Source organism: Macrobrachium nipponense, chromosome 45 (genome assembly GCF_015104395.2).
Source record: "Macrobrachium nipponense isolate FS-2020 chromosome 45, ASM1510439v2, whole genome shotgun sequence".
Lineage (NCBI taxonomy): Eukaryota > Metazoa > Arthropoda > Malacostraca > Decapoda > Palaemonidae > Macrobrachium > Macrobrachium nipponense.
Window position 1 is genome coordinate 7,121,146 of NC_061105.1, and position 23,193 is coordinate 7,144,338.

Sequence of the window (23,193 nt, forward strand, 5' to 3'; positions counted from 1 at the left end):
GTACTGCGTTCTTGGTTGCAGTCACCTTCTTGTCTAGGCGCTTGTTGAGACAAGATAAATTTGTACCCTGTTGTAAAACTTACAGCCTTGTGGAAGAATATTTAGTCAAAGTTTTAGGGACCTTCTAGTGAAAGACAAAGTACAATTCTGGAAGCAGGAAGCGGGTAGAAAATTATCAGAAGCCAGTTGCACCACCACTCTTTGGCTGTCCAGATTTATCCTGCTACAAGGGAAGTGTCCAACTTGAATGGAATTAATAATATAGCTCACAATGAAAGCATTCAAAAGGTTTTGTTTAATTTTTCTCGTTCCATTAACTTTCATCCTCAATGCGGCCACTATTTTGCTCCATACTTCACTGTCAGTAGCCATTTTACTTTCATCCATGTCCTATATTTCAACTTGTACACAAATTTCTCCATCACCTGTGCTTGAAAGTATTTCAGAAAGAATACATTGACTTTTTTTATTTACCTTTACCTCACATAATTCTCTAAGCACTGAAAAACATATACATGATCAAACATATGGCACAGCGTTGGCAAGCAATGGCAACAAAACCTGATACTGATCTATCAGAAAATGTTATTAAAAGCACTTTAAAGAATAGGATAATAAAAACTACTCATTAGAAAACTATTGTATTATCACAAAAGTGCCTACAAATCTATTAATACATATTTTTTACATATTTTTTTACATTTTATCCCTGATCTATGTAAATAATATCTTACAACTAAACATATCTATACTATTCTTCAATACTTCTAGTACTTTCTACTTATCAAATGACCAAGTATTTCACCTGAGCTATTTAATAAGAACATTACTATTTGGCAACTTTCCCAGACATTAGAACATAAAATTCTATGATACAAGATGTACATATATGCCATATAGAAGTCTAATAATTCTACATAAATATGATCACAACAAAAAGCAAATCTTGTTTATTAAACTGTAAAACAAGATACAAGACCAGCAACATCACATTTTCTACAGATCATTTTTCTCATTTCTCTATTCAAAGAAACCATCTGACAAAGACAGAAAATTAAAGAGAAGTCGCAAAATAATTGTGTGAACCATCTTTTCAAAACAACTTATTCTCAGAATTAAAATATAAATTCAAAATAAGATTATTATAATATAAAAATAATTAAAAAAATAACTCAACTCTTTTTGAGAGAAGGGAAAAATAATTCAAGACTTCTTGGGAGAAGGCAACTTATTTTGACAGCCATAGCCAAAGCATAAACTTAATATTTACCAAGTAAAGGAGGAAGGGGGACCAAGAAATAACTGCCATCAAAAGACAACTGACATATTAACCATTATGAAAAGAAAAAATTACACTATGAATGAAACTTGTGTAACATAGAAATGTTCGTGGAAAAAAGTTGCTAAGAGAGAAAGAGAAAGAGAGGAGGGGGGAGGGTGAAGCAACAAACGACCGTACGTAGATCTTGTAGTTACCTCACAGATTAAGACCTTATAACTAACTGTCTTCTGATTCCTTCATCTTGACGAGCGATGTATTCTTGGCAACATTATCTCCAGGTTTGAAAAGAATCTTCTCTACAACACCATCTCTAGCTGCCTTTATCACGTACTGTAAAGAAAAATTTTTTTTGTGTTGCAAACTTACACCATTTATGTACTCTAAACCAATTTTCCAATAAGGCCATACAGCAACACACTGTAGACTGTGCAACAGGTTCTTAACAGTCCTTTCAATACCTATCCCATTTTCCTGATGTAATGTACCTGTCCTTTACTTTTAAACTTTAATCCTTCTATACTCTCTAATACTCGTCTTATCCCAATCTGAACTCCTTAGGTGAGAAAAATTTTTCAGACCAGCCCTAGGTACATCAGTGGATTGTTTCACCTAGACAATCAGATTAATAGCAGTACAAAATTGCATGGTTTGTTTAATTTTTTCTAAAATCCACATATTCAACATTATGTAACAACTATTAGTGTAGACATTAATGGCTGCAGTTTCTGTTGAAGAGTCATTCACTTCATTTCCTGCACTGCCAGCATAAGCAAGCCTCCAGTAAATTTTACAGCAATGAAAGTATAAAACTCTAGTAAATAATTTCATAAAACTTACTGGAAAAATAACTATACCTATTTCATGGTAAAGAGAAGTAAGAGTAGCTTCACAATCTATTACATTTCCTGATTACATCTTACAAACAGACTCTTCATATTAAGATATACTCTCCATCACATGAACTGAATATTCTATAGTAAAGTGCCTATGTATATAAGCATAAATTCCTTTTTTTAAGTGCTCGCAAATAAAAGACCAAACACTCAACTAACATTCTTAGAGATTTTGAAATTGAGAATCAAACAATACAGTACTCACCTCCATTTTCATAGCAATCATGACAACCAATGGATCACCTGCAGAGACAGACTGTCCAGGACTGACAAAAACTTTCTCGATCACTCCTGGCATTGGAGCTACTGCACCGCCTGTGGTGCCTGAAGCACTTCCAATTTCCTCTTCAAACTTTGGTCTGGGAAGAGTCATTTTCCATCCACCAGTCTTCACACCATTCAAAAAAAAGGGGAGAAAAAAATAAAGGAAAAATCAAAACTACCATTACATTCACTGAATTACTGAGCAGTTATCAAATATACGAATATGATGAAACTCAGAATGTGAGGGCAGAATGGAACTTGAATCTTCAGCCAGCAGAAAGAAGATGTTAGGATTAGCCAAGTGGACAAGGACAGACAGAAAAGATGACAATGGAAAAGTAATATATAAAAAAATTTAAATAAAGAAATTCAAGCTAAAAGTGAAAAAAAAAAATGGAATGATGGATCAATACTTTCAATTTGACTAAAAAAAAATAGTAACACCAACATATAAAGGAAAAATTTGCAGCAAGTGCTCAAGTTTATCCCAAAGGTTATAATTAACGGGTTACAGTGACAAGTAAGAAATCCCACCATCTAGAATATTTTAATCTGTATTCACAAATATTAACCTTGAAAAATCATTCAACATCAACAGGAGCTTCATATGAAATTTAAACAGCTTACTACAATTGCAGAGGATATCTTTATACACAATTCACTATGCTGAATTCTGAATAAAAAATACTGAGAAGGACACTGAAACAATAATTACTTACTGCTGTGAAGAGATGGACATCTCTCTTATCCACAACTACTCGTGAAGTAGATACTGTTCCATTCACTGAACTTGTCAGAGTAGAGACGTTGTTTTCCCTGACTAGAGAACCACTCACATCAAAGGTTTTACTGCCAACAGCCATGCGATACTTCCCTGACCCTAAGTACTCCACCAAAATATTTTCACCTGGAAGGTTGAAAACCAAAAATTAATCACAGCAAGGTGTACTACAGCTGAATGAGATAAAAACAAGCATTACATCCATAAAAACTTGCAAATAATAAATTAAAAATATTGTCACATCAGTGAAAAGCTCGTTGCATAAATAAATTCTCCAATTTATATTTTAGACATTCAAGATGAATTTGCCATATAGAAATGATCATAATCTACAGCAAGGGAGCTTGATCCATCAAGGATTAGTGCCAAGTCCACTAAAAGGGGGTCACTAGGAACTGCACAACATAGATGGCTTATATTGTTAACAGCAGAAACAGAGAAATAAGTCATAGAAATGTTGAAAAGATAAGAAAATTGAATGGTTAGGAAAACATTAAAAACTATATATGTATGTACACAAAAGAAAGCTTGAACTCAATACTGCAGTATGTACAGAATAGATGATGTCATAAGATGCCTCAGACTACAAAATGTAAATAGAGTAATTATTTTTTCAAATAGAGCTTTTAAACTAATTATTACCTTTATCTCCACAAGAGATGTTTACGGTGCGAGAAAGAGTGTGATTGATTCTTGGAATAGACCGAGGAGAAAATGGAGACGTAGGGTCAAGGGAGAGCGCAGCAGCTCGTATAGCTTCCTGTTCCTCACTCAGTATCAATGCTAATGCAGACTGAAAATCAAGCATTAAAATGCTGTACAATGGTTTTATTTAAATCCCAACCAGTGATTAAATTACAAGCATAAAGTAAAATTTAAAAATGTGGTATCAGTTTTAGTTTCAATAAACTTTAAACCTTTTATTTCACCAATGTTTAGGTTTCCTTCCATTATTTTGCATATTTCACAGAGAATTACAAACTGTGACTAAGAAGTTGTTACCGCTACAGGTGGTTCATAAAAGCATCTACATATATCCAAATTTTATAATATGTACTACATTGTTACATACAGAACAGTGAATCAAATACTCAGACATAGACAGTGGAGAGATGATTAAATATTTGAAGAAACAAAACAATGAATCAATTAGTGAGACCTCCGGCATGTGGGAAACTGACTTAACTTGCTGAGGGAAACTCACTTAAAATTGCTAGACTAAATACTTTACGACCTCCCTCTTGGGTATGAACTGCATGAGCCTTGCATAACCCATGACAGGGTCTTTGCCCAAGTACAAACAACTCATTAGTCATCATCCAATATTTTTGCCCTTTCCTTCAAAAACAATTCAACCAAAAAGTGACCAACCTGGCAGAACAACTCTGGGGACGGACTGCGTTCAGGGAAAAGTGTGTTGTAATGGTCAGGTATGAAATCTGTGCTCACATCACCAGCAACAAAATTAGGATGAGTTGCAAGACTCATTAAGAAATTCACATTGGTGTTTAAACCAATAATCTGTGGAAAAAAAGAAAACATTGAAAAACAAAAGCAACAAGACAAACTTCAGTATTGTAGTTTATTTACTCTACATATCATGTATTGTCAAATAATTTGCCTACACCATTACATCAAAGCTCTCCACTCTTACTGAGAAGGCTTATATTGCTTTTACAAAAGAATCCTGAAACTTACATTATAGTCGGCTAAAGACGTGACAAGAATATTAAGAGCAGAAGCTCTATCATGACCCCAGACCACCAACTTCGCAATCATTGGATCATAATGAACAGACACTTCGTCACCTTCTCGCACGCCTGAAAGAGAAATATCTGAGTGTAACCACAAGTAACATACGCAAAGTATTGAAGCAAGTGATATTCAGTGGCCAGCATGTATTAGAGCAGCTAAGAGTGAAGAGATGTAAAAGTAGATCTTATAAAAAGTAAACTATTTATGCTATCTTTAAAACATAGTAGATCTTAGAGCAAAATTAAGATGCCATTGAAAAAAATGTCAATGCATTGAATGAAGTTGAAGTGATTGCTATTTCATGTGTAAATGAGAGCATACATTTGTAAGCAGAGCAAGCATGATATATGTTTAGACCTATGTATTTCAAAGCAGCAGAAACACAGGCATTCAAAAGACAATGGAAGTTTTGACTACAAAGTACTCAGATTCCTAGGTTCTTCTAGGAAGATCACATCACTCAAACAGCAAGACTACAATGCATCTTCCTCACACGTATATGCACAAAACCATAAAATCCATGAACATTTGAATTTTACTTATCACTCAGTAAAGATGAACAAGAATCTGCTCCTACCTGTTTCAATTCTAATGTGCTGCTTTGCTTCAGGTGTGGCCAAATGATCCAAAGGTCCAGCTCCAGGAAGGAAGCCACCATCTGGGTCTTCAGCATATATTCTGGCTTCAAAACTGTGACCAGAGAGCTTGATATCATCTTGTAATAATGGGAGTCTCTCTCCAGCAGCAACCTACAGAAAGATCTGAACTGCCTGATTGTGTTTCAATATCCTTTTTACAGGCCTTATACTTTCAGAATATAACAATATCCTCATGATTCAAATATAATGGCTCAATGCAGATATACTGACAACAAAAAATTAATATTGTACTGATACTTACCCTAAGTTGCCACTCAACTAAATCCGTGTTGGTTATCATCTCTGAAATAGGGTGCTCCACTTGCAAACGTGTATTCATTTCCATAAAGTAAAAATTATGTGAACTATCAAGTATAAACTCTACAGTTCCAGCTCCAACATACCCTACAGCACGTGCAGCTCGAACAGCAGCCTCACCAAGTGATCTCCGAACGTCCCATGTTAAACCAGGCTGGTTGGTGAAATTCGAAGTTTACAATAAGTAAAATGCACAATGAACACAGTAATATATTTTGACGATAAAATCATTTTCTATAATCTCCATTATTTTTAAAGACCCTTGATAACAATTATGAAAGTTATTTTATTAGTTTTGGGCATTATTTGGAAAAGCTATGAAAAGCTACCATTCCATTTCATGTGATGTTGAATAATAGGTTTTCTAAAACCATAAAGCAAACTAAAATATAAATGAACTTTGCAAATAAATATGTAAGGAATATTTATCTGATAAGCAAATATCAAATCTATGAACAGTTGTATTCCCATTACAGAACAGATAGTAAATCCTCTCTGTAGTAGGATCATTTTAAAAATTCATATACCTACTATACATACAACTGATAATTCTTTGCTTAAAAGTAACAGCCAGCAAAGATGCAATTAGGATTCTTATTATTCTTACTTATTTGCTAAAGTGCCCTATAGAAGCAAAGACAACTTACTGCAGGAGCTTCTTCAATAATTTTCTGATGACGTCGCTGGACTGAACAATCTCTCTCAAATAGGTACACATAGTTGCCATGATGGTCACCAAATACCTGGAAAAAGATATACCAATTATTTAGCTTCTAACAGGGAGGAAAAGGCAGCAATAAATATGAGTAAAATACTTCTAAATCAAATTTCTGTGGGACCAGGATACTAAAGGAAGAAAAGACTACAGGTACTCTACATCATATCCACCTGTAAGTGGCCTATACAGCACAATTTCAGGCAGGTGAAATGGGAAAATCTACACATGAAGTAATCAAAGCCAAAGTTTGTCTTGTCTGGTTAAATTCTAGATGATCTACGCTTAGCACTCCATGTAATGATGGGACTACAGTACTTAGTCTGAATAAAGAGGTAGTTTAAAAAGTTTCACCATCATTATATACAGACTTAAATCCTAGATGATCTAAGCTTATCATTCCATGTGATGATGGGACTACAGTACTTAAGTCTGAGTAAGGATGTAGTTTAAAAAGTTTTACCATTATTATAAATGGACTGTTTTTGCAAACTGAACATAGGCAGTTACCATACAATACTGATCAAGTTTAGTAAAGAAGGTTGAACACTCACAAAAGTTCTAACCTTCTAACTGGTCCCAGGTCTAAGTACATACTATACTACTTTCCTTTTTATTATGGAGATGCTATGAGCTTTTTAATTACTTTCATGAATGTAGTATTTTACACTGGAGTTTATGCATAAGTGACTACAATTATCTAAAAAAAAACTAAAGGCCATATTGCACAACTCACCTGAACTTCAACATGTCTGGGACGTTCAACAAATTTTTCGAGCAACATCACATCGTCACCAAATGATTTTGTAGCTTCTCTCCGTGCAGATTCGAGTTGCTCCTCAAACTCTTCCTTGGTTTTTGCAATACGCATACCCTAAATTATTGAAAAATCTGAATCAATAATTTTGTTACGACTCTTTTATGCTAGGTGGCATGGTTAAGCCAACAAAACAAGTCATGACTTAAAAAATGACAAAAATGTAAAACTTTTGTTAACAGGACACCAAGAAGGTTAGAAACATCAAGAACACAGATCTGCATTTAAAGTGATTTATTGTGAAGGAGGATCAGAGAGTAGTTTGAACTGCACAGTGCAGAAGAGACCAATAAAAAATTATTTCGCAGTTCTAATGCTTTTGCCATTCAATATCTCAGCTTTGTTTTAACAATAGATATACATACAGACAGGCATAAACAAATACCTTTCCACCACCTCCTCGAACAGCTTTAATCATAACTGGATAGCCAATTTTTTCTGCTTCCTCACGCAGACGACCGTCACTCTGGTCATCTCCATGATAACCTCCAATAATGGGGACACCAGCCTCAGACATTATTTTCTTTGAAGTGCTGAAAAAAATAAAGTACGTAATGTACTGTATTTAACGGAATGAGATACTTTTGCACAATTTAAAAAAATAACATGATAGTTTCAAACAAACAGCATTTACATACTGATGTGGGAGTATAATAGTTTCCATTCACATAGGAATCAGAAATGCGCTCCAAATGAAACTTGGGATCACTGGCAAACTTCAAAATTGTATCTCAAAACCACGGTGATGTACACAATTACTTGATCAAGAAGCATCTTATAATGTACTATATACCTTTTAATGCCCATGTCTCGAATAGCAGAAGCAGGAGGACCGACAAAAATGATTCCCTCTGTGGCACAGACTTCAGCAAATTCCACATTTTCTGAGAGGAATCCATAGCCTGGATGTACTGCCTGGGCACCACTACTTTTAGCAATATTAAGGATCTTGTCTGCACGTAAATAAGACTCTTGTGAGGCAGCTGGTCCGATGTGATAGGCCTCATCTGCCTTAAAAAATTAAACAACACAATAATTATAATAGCATTTTAAGCAATCTGAATTATATGGACAAGTATCATTTTGTTCCATAAATATAAATGAACCTGAATTATACTGACAAGTATCATTTTGTTTCAAACAAACAAATACATGCCCCAATTTTCACATCTAAACTCCTGGTTATATCACCAACAAGCAACGCAAAAGCACTGAGCAATTATATCTAATGTGTTTAACCTCTTGATATCGAAGAGAATCATTTTGTATATATTTCACTTATCCATCCTATTGCCTATGCTGAGTAAATCTATGAGAAAGTATTAAGCTTCTGAAACCAACCTTCCCTTTAAAGAAAAGTCATCCTACCTAATACGTACAGTATATAGAATTTTCAAGACAACTTGCACATATTCAAAATACACGTCTTTTATATAGCACTTGGAGTGTCACAGTCAAAGATAACAAACATGCTTGGATACTTCAAAGTAAGTACTGCATCTCCTTCGGACTGGAATGCCTTGGGAGAATAAACAGCGGTAGGACAAGACGCAACAGGGGTGCCAAGCATGAAAGAACTTGACAATATTTAATAGTTTCAAAAGACAGCACTCCCCCTTAGCACTTTCACTGCAAAGGGACTAACCAGCAAGTATTTCTGATGAAAACAGTAAATTAATACAATACATACCATCGCAACATGCATAGAATTCCTATCTGGTTCTGAGTAAACTGCTACAGTTCTCACACCCATCTTTCGGGCAGTTCTTACAACTCTGCAGGCAATCTCTCCTCGGTTTGCTATAAGCAGCTTGCTGATGGGCCGGTGCTCTGAAGATGTGTGGGCATGATGAGCACTCCATTTTCTTAGCAACTGCCATCCCCTGAATTCATGTAACAGAAGAAGGTAATTCACCACAGGATACTTATCATGAGTGGATATAAGAAATGTACTGTAGTATATAAAAATAAAACATTCTGTAATAGTTAAGAGTTTCACATGCACTACTTGATAATTAATTGTAAATACACAACTACCTAAAAATTAGGGTAAATGACTAAGCAGTGACGTAGCGGCCACCGATCTCAGAATGCAGTCACCTTCCTGAAAAAGCTCAAATTTGCTGCCATGAGCATCAGTCAAGAGTTATGGCCCATCCATCCAGATAGCACACCGAGACCTCTACGCTCCTCTCGAAGTATTTTCTCATACCTTCCTAAATTACAAGATAATGGCATAATTCAAGAGCTTTTTTGGAAGGTGGCCGCTATGTCGCTATTCGGCCATTTACCTACCTATACCCTACTTTATGGTTCTCACTTTCCACGACAAGTGCTTAAACCTACCTACGACAGACAAGGAAAAAAGACTACAGCAAGCAAGCATTGCTCTTACTCTGAAGAGGAAACATTACGTGGACTTGGTCCATAGGTAACTGTCAGAAACGAGTAGGTAGGGTAAACAATCAAGTGGACTAGCTGCAGCCACTTTAACCATGTTAGGATCCACCTTCAGAAAAAGTACTTTAACACGTCCTGATACCAGAGATGGGCACCAGTCACGTGTCTCGTGTCTCGAGGTGTTGCTCCCATAACCTATGACTGGTGTCCATCTCCGGTGGGTCAGAACACGGTTAAGGTGGCCGCAGATGGGCCACTCGGTTGTTTACCCTGGTGGGGCTACCTTTAACTAGCATACTGTCAAACCCTACGTTTTCAGATCTACAATGTTTGTGACAGTGTTCAACTTTGGTTAATCTAAGCAATAGTAGGTGACAAAAATTAACAATTGCACCGTACTATTGACCAGGTATGGCCCTATTTTTCGTCAACCACGGGCCCACCCTAACCTGGATAATCAGATTAGACTTACCTCTTGTACGTGTGCCTTCCGCTAAACATATTAAATTAATGGAGTTACGAGTGATGTTTTATAAAATCAAAGTATTCAAGGTGGCAAATTACAATTCGCTGTCACCATCCACAACTCCAGTCGGCTCCGGCTGTGACCAACAACAACAACAACAGGCAGATCACAACCGGTCGTAGCAGAAGACTCAATTAATTCATAAGGTAAACATTGACTGTCATCGTGTCAATTCCTCTTTCATGGTGTGATTATCTTATATATGAGAATATTTTACCAATAAATAATAAATAAATTTTACTTTGGGACATATTACGTAAGGTATTACCAATGGATTATTATGGGTAATCGTACTGTAAACATTCAGTGACGTCATCATACTGACGTCGTGCGAAGTGAACGCCAATCAGGGGTCATTCGAATTGCATAGCAGGTTGGACATCAAAAGCCATAAATATCGAAGTAAAACTGATGAAAAATAAATTGTAAATGGTAAAAATGTGAAAAGGAAAGAATAATTGATTGAAAATTAAAACAAAATGTGTTTTCAAAGTAAATCTTGCATCGGTTACTTTTCTATTTTGTAGCGATGCTCTTGATATGTAAAATAGTCCTTATTTCTGCATTTTTCAAATGCAGAAAATCTACTGGTATGAAATCGAACAGATACGGGGAACTGTATATACAGAGTAGCTATACTCATCCGAATACAGATTAATATTTAGTTGACCACTAAAGATCTTGAACTCTAGACAAGGCCAAGAACAACGGTGCACACTGAAGCTGCTTTCTTCCTTGAGCGAGAGTGTTCTGTTGTAATCCAGATGGGGTAATCTCGCTTAGGATAAAGGTAATCTGTTCAAGTTTAAGAAATACAAGTAGTCTTTCCATGGGGTTACATTCAGCGAGCAATCAGTATGAGACTGACCAAGTAAACTAATTCAAGCAACATAACACATAGGCCTATGTTTTTCTCAAGTCCCTCTATATCTATGGTAGTAAGTGCTCTTTCTTTTCTAATAAGTTCATATAGTGTCAAGAATTACGTATTGAGGTCACATAATTAAGGAAATTTGCCGGGAATTCATGAAATATCCGACCATGAGTTATTCCTGTGGAGAGAAATTTAAGATGACATTTTTGGATGATATCCTATAATTTAACGCTACTTTTTTTGCTACGTAATCGAGAGTAATATATATTATATTATATATATATATCTATATATATATATATATTATATATATATATATATATATATGTTAAGATGAATGAAGAAATCTGTGTGAAAACTTATGTAGGGAATATATTAGCTAGGAAATCTACTCGAAGAGTTATGGTAGATGAAAGGAAAGGTAGAGAGTGATAGAAACGGATTGCAGTCGTAGTTGTTTGAAAAGTGAGATTAAATAAACCAGCGCCTTCGCCAAAACAAAAAGGTGACGATTAAAGTGGAAAATCTGAACTTTGACACATCCAGTGGGTGGTCACGATAGATTACAACAACCACTAAGATTCGCACTGGGGTGGCACCGGAAGCTGGAAGAACCACTCATGTAAAAGTAGGGTGTATACCAGTGGAAAATAGGGAGAAGCCCGAATTGAAAGAATAGGTTCAGACTTCACTTGAAATCACAGAAAAGTATAGTTAGGAACTGACCTCTGGACACAAACCATGTGTTGGGTTATACTCTGTACCCTGTGAAAAGTTGCGTGTGTTGGACAGTGAATTTGTATGCGTTTCAATAATACGTTAGAAGAGAAACATGGTGTTTAACTTGCCCAGAATCCAATTATACGTATCCATGCCAAAACCTCCTGAGAGTCTGGATAAATGAAAAGAATTGAATTAATCTAATTTCAGAATCTGCAAGACTTCCAGACAGTAAGTAATCTACAATATATAACAATAAGTTCCTACGAGAGAAAAACTCAACAACAAAGCAATGAAGATTACCCCATATAAAAACTACAAGAGAAACAAATACAAACCAAGGCTACTAAAGATAAGGCTGACTAATATCAAAGAGAAAAAGAGAGAGAAAACACACACACACACACACACATATATATATATATATATATTATATATATATATATACATTACATATTATTATATATATATATATATATGATATATATATATATATATATAAAACTATTTATGATATTGCATTGAAACTTAAATACCCAAGGACTTTTGTAGATGTGGCATGGAAAAGAGCTAGAAAAACATTTTATTCAACTAATGACAAACTTGAATTTAGTAAGCATAACATTCTAAAATTACCTTATGATGAAAGGTTTTTAGATATTCCTAGAATTTTAAAGCTTTTTAACATAAATGTTGTTTTCAGTAATATTAATGTCAAGAGTTTAGTAATCAAAAATTCTCCTAAAGATCTTCCAGGCTGCATATATGAAATTCCTTGCAAAAAGTGTGATAAAATCTATTACGGACAGACTGGCAAATCTCTTTCACAGCGTCTTAAGCAACATCAATATTCTGTGAGAACTGGGCAAATATCGAATGCATTATTTGTACATATGAGAGATTTAGACCATCCTATTAACTGGAGTCAAGCAAGAGCCTTAGTCCCATGTAATGACACAGTTAAAAGGAATATCATTGAATCTTGTTTTATCAAGTCAAATAATAGAAATGTTCTAAATTTAAGTCTTGGTTTATTTAAACTTGATGCTTTCATAATGAAAAAAGTTGTAGATAAATATAAGCAACAAAATTAATATATTCAGTTTTTACATGTTTTGGACTGTAAAGATACTTTGTAATTTCGGTTAGGGTCAGAATCTGTTTAAGTTTGTGACCGTGTGATATCCGATAATCCTGGATTATCCCTTTTAATTTTTACTCTTTTGATAATTAACCATCTGGTATTCCTGATCTTGTTTGTACCTGAAGCCTTCCTCTCCGATTGTACTTTAGTAGCTCCTTGACGATGTCTGAATAAAGAAACGAAAGCGCTTGGATTCCTGTCTATCATTTCCCGTGGTATTCGCTTATTTATGAAGTCACGTGCATCTACTGTGATTTTTTAAGCACACACACACACACACACACACACATATATATATATATATATATATATATATATATATATATATAGATATATATATATATATACTATATATATAACATTTCTTTATCCGTGAAATAGCGAAACAATGGTCATAACCGAAGTCCATTTAGTATGCAAGGGATGACCATGACTACTGGTTGCCTTCAAGTACTGTTAGATGGACGGTGACGTATATGCGGAAGGTCTGTAATCGCCATTACAGACTTGGAGGAATAATGGGTTACAGAGCGGAAGCCTCTGTTATGATCTTGGCCATCAGCCAGTATTTCGAGACAGTAATTAGGACAACGATGCGTTCTTTCTCTCCACGACCCAAAAAGCTTTCGAAGGTCTTCTATTTTGATGAAACGATATCCTCGGAATTCATTGTTTACGATTAAAAAGGCCACATGTACTGAAATAGTCCGCAGACTCATCGCCTCGCGTAGAATATTCATCTGCACGCCGCTACCTGGAATTACCTATATTTACTAGGCAAGGTTACTGCCTGAGCGGAAAATTCCTTCCGCGTATTATTATTAATTATTCCAATGAAAGGCATAAAACATGCTTCCAAACGAAGTGAACTAATAGTGGCGAGCATGCAAAGAAACATTGCAAGAGAAATTTATGTCATACTTGTGGGGGGGGGGGGGCAATAGCCCCGACTGCAAGTTGGCCCTCACACATTAAGTGTTGATTGGGCCAAGTGACTGTCTGTCTGCGTTTGAATAGTAGTCATATGTGTAATGTGACTGTGCGTGTGTGTATGTACACATTACATACTGCATGTATGTGTGTGTAGGCTGTACACGTGTTTGCCTGTCTATAAACAGTGAAAAATGGATCTCTTTAATCTGAGCTACATATTCCAATCTAGAACGAAAAAATAATCGAGTTCATACCTGCAGTTCAAATCACCTTCTGGGCCTCTGGCACCAACTCGACTGACGTAATAGCATATATGGCGGGAATATGGGATGTGGGTTGTTGTTCGGGGGCGAGGGAGATGAGGGGGAGGAAGGTGGGTTGAGTTGAGTAAGCGGAACCCACGAGTCTCTAGAGGACAGATAGGGAAGTTACGCACGAAGGTTATTTTTGGGGGAAGATCTCAGTAAGGGAGGGGTGGGGGATAATTGGGGAGGAGGACGAGGTTCTGTACGTTCTACTGACGGCATTTCCTCAGTCGTTATCGGGACTTACGTGGGGACGTAAGGACAAGAGGTTACTAGAAGTGACAACGTAAAGTCTCCTTGACGCTACTTTAGACAAAAGCGATTCGAACGAAGTTCTTGGTGAGGTCGAGTGAGTGAGTTTCTCTCTACTGTCTGTAAACAAAAATTTATTACAGCAATGAATATCCAATGACTTTGATGTATGAAAATTATTGTAAAATTATTTTGTTTTTAGTTATAGTAATTATTTTCCAGAATCTGTAATGAATGATGAGAATAAATTTATTTTAGGTGCATTATTTTCCATCGTCTGTAATGCATAAATAGCTCAATTTTTTTTTTTTATTGATTTTAGTACAGTCTGTCATGTATAGTGTCACAATTAACACTGTTGAATAAGTGAGAGCTCGTGCACAGTGTATTTACAAAAGATTGTGAAATTTGTTTTCGTAATTGTGATTGTGTTAATCATCATTTAGCTTGTGTTGTGATTATATTTTGTAATAATTGTGTGTTCAATGTGATGCTGTACTTCCTGGGTATACGAAGAGTAATGTTTCATATTTTAGTTATTATGATTGTTGTGTCGTCTTGTTACTATTTTCGTCGATTGTGTGCGTTCAATTTTTTGTTTATTGCAAGAAAAATTTTATCTTTATTTTTACCCTACTTTATAATAGACGAAAATAATTTATTTAGGCTGTGAAACTTATTAACAAAAGTTCAAAGGGGAAAATGAATTTTGTTCTAAAAATCTTTCTATAATAATAATAATAATAATAATAATAATAATAATAATAATAATAATAATAATAATAATAATAATAATAATAATAATAACTAAGGAAATGGAAGAAAACATGGGTTAGAAAACAAAAGCAGGGGGAAAATTCCAAAGCTTGGATCGAAGTAAGGGAAAGGCGCCCCTTTTCGCAGAGGAAGTGTGGGAAGAGGTGGGCTGACGTGTGGTACAGCCTTTACGTTTATTATAATAATAATTTTTTTTTTTCCTTTAACAAGTTCTCCTGCGCACGAAACTGCTGTCCAATTCATTTTATTTAATTATATTGCAATCAGTGACGCGCAAATGTAAAATTTACAATAAGATTAAAACCGTTTCTACCATCAGCATTAAAACTAGCGTAAGGTAACCGACTTAAAAATAATAGTAATAATAAAGTTTTAACTTTGCGTAACAACCATAAAATTAAAAACAAGCGAGCATCGAATTCCTTGCACGAGTCACCACTGGCAGCTATTATGAAAGGGAGCAGCAGCATCATATGACAAAGGCTTTCGCACAGAGCCAATTGGATTTCAGCCACTATATAGGTCTAGGTTTGCCAAAAACGTGATTGTCAACCACCTGGTCCCATGACAGTTTACGGCCATTCATCTACGTTGAGTGGGTTATCGGCTAACATTATCGACGCTTCATTGCGAAATCGTGCTTTCCCCTTTTTGTTATTTTGTTTGGCACGGGCTAGATGAGGGCGCTTGTCACAACAATATTTTTTACTTAGGTAGAAATATGTTCATTAAAGAAAATCGCAAAGATTAGAGTGTGTAGGCCTACTAAACTCTACAAGCCACAATACGCTACAGTCGGCGTTCTGTTAATTTACTGGCAGGATTACAAAGTTTGTATGCAAACATTTTTGTAATACGCAATACCTGAATTCTTTACGTAAAACGAATCTAAATTTAGTTTTAGTCTCAATTTGCAAGGCGACCTTGTGCCTTAGAGTGAGGCAGTCCCCTCAAACTTCGTTCAGTTCGTTTGATAATTGGATCTCTGAGTTTTGAAACGTTTCAGAACAAATTATATTTAACCGCCTCCCCTCACCTCTCGCATCATTCATTACTTTATCACACGTTCTAAATATAGGGCATGGGTCTAAGGAATTAAAGTATCAGTTAAGTTCACACGTGGTCCTTTTGTCCTGACTTAAAATCAAAGACGCAGACATGCAATGTCCCTCTCTTTCTAAAAGCTATACAACCTACAGTACGCTACAGTCCTTTTTCTGTATTTAAAAGCCTACGATATTGGCAGGGCTTCATGAAATACGTAAAAAGGTTAAAATTCGTGTTTAGAAACATATTTTGTCATCCGCAATATCCTCTTAGCACTTTACGAAAAATCAAACCTTAATTCAAATTTTGTTCGTTGAATTTAAATTTCTTTACGTCAAGGATGGCAAGAATGTTCCTTCACACAAACTATCATTATACATTAATATATTTAGCTGGGGTTTAAATACATCACATAGACGGTAGAAGCTTGTTGTAGACTGTAAATTTTAACGTATCGCTGCATATCCCTACTCTCATGACTTTCACAATCTAATATTTCTTCCTGCCAAAAATAGGGTTGGGACTAGTGCCATCAAGTGAGCCCGTGCCATGAACCAGTAAGTTTTCATATAACCCCAAATTAGCAAACTCTGACAACTGAAGGCGTTGACCGCCATCACAGAGAGAGAGAGAGAGAGAGAGAGAGAGAGAGAGAGAGAGAGAGAGAGAGACGATGAGAGGAAGAACGAGAGAGAGAGAGAGAGAGAGAGAGAGAGAGATATTTCAGGTGTGTGTCCTTGATCTTAATAATCAGAACAACTGGGACACGTGGAAGACGTTCTACTTACTAAGGAATGTTGGATCACCTGCCACGGAAAAGGGTAAAGCGACAAAGAACTGAAACAAAAATTAGACCGACTTTGAGAGAGAGCTATTTTTACGGGTAATGCGACACGGAGAGAGAGAGAGAGAGAGAGAGAGAGAGAGAGAGAGAGAGTTTTATTAGTCCCCTCTAATCTTATGTACGTTTGCAATGCCGTTCTGCAACATCGTCAAAATACAGCATGTCTGATGGCGGATACTTCTTAAGGCTGCCAAGTCTACTTCTTAAGCTGCATTCTTTTACAGTTAAATTGTTATATATTTAAGGGGCCCATAGCTGGAATTTTAAGGAGAAAGTGTGAGAGAGAATAACCTAAATCAATGAGAATTTTTAAATAGATTTCTAACATTATTTTTTTTTTCTTTTGCAGAAATCTCGAACGAACCTTTCACCCGGGATTAGTTCCACATCTGTACTACTCAAGCCGCCTAACAAATCCATACTTGAGAGCAGGTCGCAAATTGCATTCCGTACAACATTACTGAGATTTCCAGACTGTCAAAAGGAACATTAATAAAAGCCTGACATCAATAAAAGACTAGCAACAAAGGAGGTTACATATTCAATCGGTCTAACTACAGAAGAAGAAGGATGCCGACAGCACTAGCAGCTTTGTCAACGGTTGCCAAAGGCGCCTACAAGGTGTTCGACAAGTAAGAAATCGATCCAACCTTCGTGTCCGATTCAGTTCAGACTTACGCAGACCTTTTATTTTTTGTACAATTCAGTCGTCCAGACTTGTCCAAATTACCTACATTATTTGCTTCAATGCTTCATAGCCAAGTAAATATCAATAGTATCCGTTTTTATACGGGCAAGCTATAACTTTGATTCCATTACTGTAATTTGCAGATATCCAGTCACCAGAGGCATGGTGGCATACGCCCTCCTGTGGCCAGCGGGGAATCTCCTCCAGCAGTCGCTGGATGGCTCGCGAACAAGTCTGGACCTCCTGGAAGTCCTGCGTTACGGGGCATACGGGTCCTGCATCACGGCGCCCCTCATCCATAAGTGGATCAAGGTCCTCTCCAGCCTCATCCCAGGCAGTAGACTTAGACATGCGCTAGCGAAAGTAAGCGTCTCGTCAGTTTCTCATTTTTAGAAAACTCAATAAGCGAGTTGGGAAGGTTATTTCGATGATGGATAAAAATCTGTTGTTTTCTTGACAATGATCCTGCAATGGTACGAACAGCTTCTATTAGTTATGGTAGTAATAATACTTTTCTTTTGTCCTCTACTTCAGGGTTACGTCGACCAGCTAGTCTTTGCCCCTTTCAATATATCCCAGTTCTATCTCGGTATGGCTCTCCTGGAGGGGAAACCACTGGAGGAAAATTTGAGCGAATGGGAGAAAAAGATGCTTCCAACCTGGATGGTAGGTATTTCTTGCTCATATTACTTGACTGACATGTTTTGGACATATTTAGTACCTATGGAACGCTGTCTCTTGGGAAGCCATGGCTGTAGTATCTTAATACCATAAAAGAGAGGCAAAGTTATTGACGCATATGGACAGAGGATTTAAGATTTCCCCTGTCAGAAAATGCAATGCTCACACCCATTAGCTGCCGTAGGACGTACTTTCACTTAAAGGCAGATCTGTGTCTGTGACAATTACTCCACCGTACTGAATCAATTCTCAAGCATTACCTAATGACAGCTTCACGTGTACTGTATGACAATTTCTCTTTTACAAAACAATCACATGGGGTAAAAAATAAACGACCTCTGACACCAATCTTTCAGATAAGCTTGTCCATATGGCCCATCTTACATACCCTCAACTTCGCCCTGGTGCCCGAGAGGAACAGAGTGATGATGATATCCCTCGGGTCCTTCTTGTGGATGGTGTTCCTCTCCTACATGCACCACACGCGTTCTGACGAACTCCCAGAGAGACTCACGACCAGGAGGATCCACTACGATTATGAATCCGGTCCCAGGGAGGCTCGAGGATTCAGCAATCAGCAGGGGCTTCCTTCTCCGCCCTCCAAAAGCACGTAAGTATATAGGCCTATAGTGGGAGAACTATAGGATCTTTAAATTCAGAGGATGAATATACGAATGAGATTTGCTCTGAAACCCAAAAGTTAGGAGGACAGCTTTTAATTATTATTAAATTTAGAGGGTTGAATGGTTAAATGAGAGTTGAATCTGGAAACTTGTAGGGTAAATTTAATTGGAAATCTTGTTGAATTTAGAAGATGAAGGGAGAAACTTATATAATTACCGTTTTCTCATTCCAGAATGTGGAAATATGTCTTCCAGACAGCTCACTGCTACAACGATGAGGAGGACCCCTACCCAACTAATGATATCAAGAGCACCTCTTGACGAAAACGTCTCAGGCTAGAGGGAAAATGACTTCATCTCTTTCAGTTATCTCATTTTAAATACATTTCACCTCATAAGTCTATTATCAGGGAAATTCAACAGAGTAGCTATACTTTATTTTTCTATTCCGTACACTTTCAGCCGTTGAAAAGTTAATGCTTTGAATTATTTTTGATGTGCATATTTCCGGGGAAAGCGACGATAATAATTAGTTTTTACATAGATTTATAGAAAGTCAGTGAGTACTAATATGGCAGTGCTCTAAAGGTTCAGTTACATTCTGGAGAGAAAAAAGTCCTGACAATGACTAAAGAACAAAAGGTCCAGGTTGGAATAATGTATCTTGTGATCCATAGCTCTTTGCTACTTATGGCAAATTTCTTCTCTCAAGTAGCGTTTTCCTACTATTTTGGAAAACACGTTACAGACTATTGATCTTTAAGCTCCAATAATCGTAACTTGCATCGTCACATTCGTTTCCATGGGAGCCAGAGTGTACCTGAGAAACGGTAGCCCTACATAGCGTTCTAGTCATGTTCGTGCAGAATTCGGAGCTGTTTTAAGCTCGTTTAACAATGTTCAACTTAATATCTTAAACATATCTTGCATGGTGTGTATCGATCTCTATAATATTTAAGCGACAGACAGACAAGAATTATTGTTAATTACCATTCTTTTAATAAGCCTAGGCCTATCCTGGTAGGTTTTTGTTTTAAGTGAGCCTAGGCCTATTCTGACGTGGTTTTCGGTTTTAGTACGCCTATGAGTCTGTCCTGGCGTGTTTTCTCACGGGGCAGTATTCTGGGCTTGTTAATCTATGATCTGTGTACAATATACTTAATATGACTTGACAATAAAATAGCACAAATTGCAGATACTACTGTTGTTGCGTGTTTTTCTTTGACTCCCCTAGCGAAGAATAAAACAATATTTAGGCCTACTCTCAACCAAAACCAATATTTAGTGCAGATAAGTGATTGGTGTAGTCAGTGTGGCTTTATGATAAACTTTATTAGAGCGCTGAAAGCTTAATTAGCTTTCTAGTCTCTTAAATGACATAATTCAATATTGCCGGAAGCTTTCCTGAGATTTTTTCATTTTTTGCCAAGTGAAAAGAATGGTTGATTACAGGGTGGCTAAAAATGTTTATATACTGTGGAGGTTTTTGTAAGACCGATTTATGGTTACTAAAACTGGGCGTCACAACATGTTTTCGTAAGAAGGGAGGGAGGGCGAAATTAAACTGGATTGCTTAAGGAGGTGTTAAAACAGAAACTCCATAATATTCCAGAAGAGCAGGAAATTCCTATTAAGGGTAAAAAGTGGCGTGAGTTTGGAAGAAGATGCACCACTGACATGTCACTTGTACGAGATAAAAACCAGCTGTTCTTTTGAAAGTTTCACAGTTAAAGTATGCATGTAGCACTGTTACTTGTGTTTTTTCCCTATATAGAAGGTACCGTCTCTTACATAATGGTAAATAAGCAATGCTTCGTCGGTATATGACCCAATTAAAGCTAGCAGCTCCATCTCATGGATGCTTGCTGAATCTCCTTGCTAAAATCAGTTGAGTTATCCCCACAAATATTATATAACATTTCACTAACCTTCGAAAAGGTTAAAATAGAGAGTTGGAGGGAAAAAAGGGAGGAAAGAATCCAGTGGAGAGATGTATCATGTTTATTTATATACTTAGAGCAAGCTGGCATTCACTTATCTGTGATCAGTACACGCACACACACACTCACAAACGCACGTACTAACGTACTACACAAAATCTGCCGTAAGTCAACGTTTCTGCTGAGGTTTATAAGTAGGTCTAATCTTATCTCCTAGACCATAAGTTTGGAGAATCGGTTTCGATGGTACAGCAAGTTCCAGAAGTGAAGCGACAAATCTCTGAAGTGATCTACTTCTTTAGAAACTTGTGGGGTTGCCAGTTAGTATATTTTATTCCAATTATTGTCATCCACTTTATCTGATAATACATATCAGTGATTAGCCGTATAAGCACAGAAAGTATTTCCCCATTGAATGATCAATGTAAGTTCAATAATTGTTTATTAACAGAAAAAAAAATTCTATAGAAACATCTGCGACTCTCAGTGTGTGATATCAAATGTTCACCATTAAGTGGCAGCAGGAACCGAGTGCATAAGCATTGGCCTAATATGATTTGTAAAATTAACTTTCGACTTTTATAGCGTTATATCGAAAGTTATTATGATTTCTTTTGATGAAGCACAGAGAAGTTTAGCATCTGATTAAATGAAATATAAATAACACACAAGTTAGTGTAAAAAAAAAAAAAAAAAAAAAACGAAATCCAAGTTATATGCGCGTTTAGCATTTGCTACATGGTTAGGCCTATTTCAAGAATCAAGGAAATATATTTTCCAGCTTGTAAGGTAATAATTTCATCGAATTCCTCAATTGTGCAAATTTTTTTTTTTATGTGGAATTGCGTTCAGTGTCGCATCAAACAAGTATTTTCGTAGGTTCCCACTTTTTTTTTTTTTTAGTGCATAAGTGAGACTATTCTTGTCCATACGATCCGGTGTGTGAATATGCTTGGCGAGCATTATTTTAAGTCGCGTATCTCCTGTTATGCTCTCTCTCTCTCTCTCTCTCTCTCTCTCTCTCTCTCTCTCTCTTTCTCTCTCAGGACCTAGTTATCTATAAAAAAAAAACCTGTTTATTTCCATCTGTCATCCGCCTGTAGTGTTTTCGTATGGTAACACTGCGTCTCGGGCTTTCCCGGGCTTTAAATAGTTATGCTACGTGTACGTTTTAGGTAAATAAAAGGATATCTGGGTTACATTTGCAACTGGAAAGTGTTTTAATAATTTACCGAATGCGATTTACACCGTTAATATTCGAAATAGGATATTATTCAAACCCCGGGACGCAGTGTTACCATGCGCAAACACCACAGGCGGATGGACAGATGGAAAAAAACAGTATAGTCAGGGATAACCAGATGCCTGTTTTAAGAATCGAGCACTAGGCTATTGGTCATGCTCTGGTGCTTCTTTATATATATATAATATATATATATATATATATATATAATATATATATATATATATACAAAAACAAAAAAATCATGAATTTCTGTTATACAATAATGCTTGACTGGATCGAACTGATCACTAGTTGTCCGTGGAAATATGAATTTGGGTGATATCACTCCCTTATGATACGCCCACTTCGCAAATTCAGTCTTAAATTTCACAGTTGGAATATGACTAGAAGATTTGAGGTAAAAGGCTGGAGTGAAAAAGGTAGAGTTAGGATTGTGAGTAGAGGTAGTGGTAGAGGGGGGGGGGGGGAGGGGGTTGGTTGGGGTCTGTCGTCTCCCTACTTAACCAGGAGAAGATTTTACGGGTGTTCTGGTTGCTTGCGACCGTCTTTCTTATTTTTATTTAGCGAGTCTGTTCCCCAGGTGCAAGGACAGGCCCTGGTGTCGGTCCTGATGGTTCTATCTTTGTCTAAATAACAGACAGTGGCCCTGCATTGTAAGCCTTGCTATGCCCAGAACTAGGCCTAGTCACCTGAAAGAAGCAGCAGCAGTTTGAACCTTTCTCGAAGATGG

The 23,193-nt window shown here is 36.6% G+C and overlaps 2 protein-coding genes across 5 annotated transcripts; one reads left to right on the forward strand and one right to left on the reverse strand.

Annotated features, from left to right (window-relative positions):
* Nucleotides 1-628: 628 nt before the first annotated feature.
* LOC135214337 (methylcrotonoyl-CoA carboxylase subunit alpha, mitochondrial-like) lies at nt 629-10,578 on the reverse strand. Its single transcript, XM_064248540.1, has 14 exons — nt 10,336-10,578; nt 9,154-9,346; nt 8,257-8,474; nt 7,849-7,996; nt 7,383-7,520; nt 6,579-6,674; nt 5,876-6,085; nt 5,553-5,724; nt 4,919-5,040; nt 4,592-4,741; nt 3,863-4,013; nt 3,159-3,346; nt 2,381-2,563; nt 629-1,612 (listed from the first exon to the last, which is right to left on the reverse strand). The coding sequence occupies exons 1-14, from the start codon at nt 10,362-10,364 to the stop codon at nt 1,499-1,501; spliced, it is 2,112 nt and encodes a 703-aa protein (XP_064104610.1). The 5' UTR covers nt 10,365-10,578; the 3' UTR covers nt 629-1,498.
* Nucleotides 10,579-14,571: 3,993 nt separating this feature from the next.
* On the forward strand, nt 14,572-20,483 carry LOC135214338 (mpv17-like protein). Of its 4 annotated transcripts, none has more exons than XM_064248542.1 (6): nt 14,572-14,718; nt 17,635-17,917; nt 18,117-18,336; nt 18,508-18,639; nt 19,011-19,264; nt 19,511-20,483. In XM_064248542.1, exons 2-6 carry the CDS (start codon nt 17,856-17,858, stop codon nt 19,596-19,598), a joined length of 756 nt encoding a protein of 251 aa, XP_064104612.1. In that variant the 5' UTR covers nt 14,572-14,718; nt 17,635-17,855; the 3' UTR covers nt 19,599-20,483. The 4 variants fall into 4 exon arrangements, with proteins under 4 accessions (XP_064104612.1, XP_064104611.1, XP_064104613.1 ...); XM_064248541.1 differs by having other exon boundaries at nt 14,575-14,704; XM_064248543.1 differs by having other exon boundaries at nt 14,583-14,714.
* Nucleotides 20,484-23,193: the final 2,710 nt, after the last annotated feature.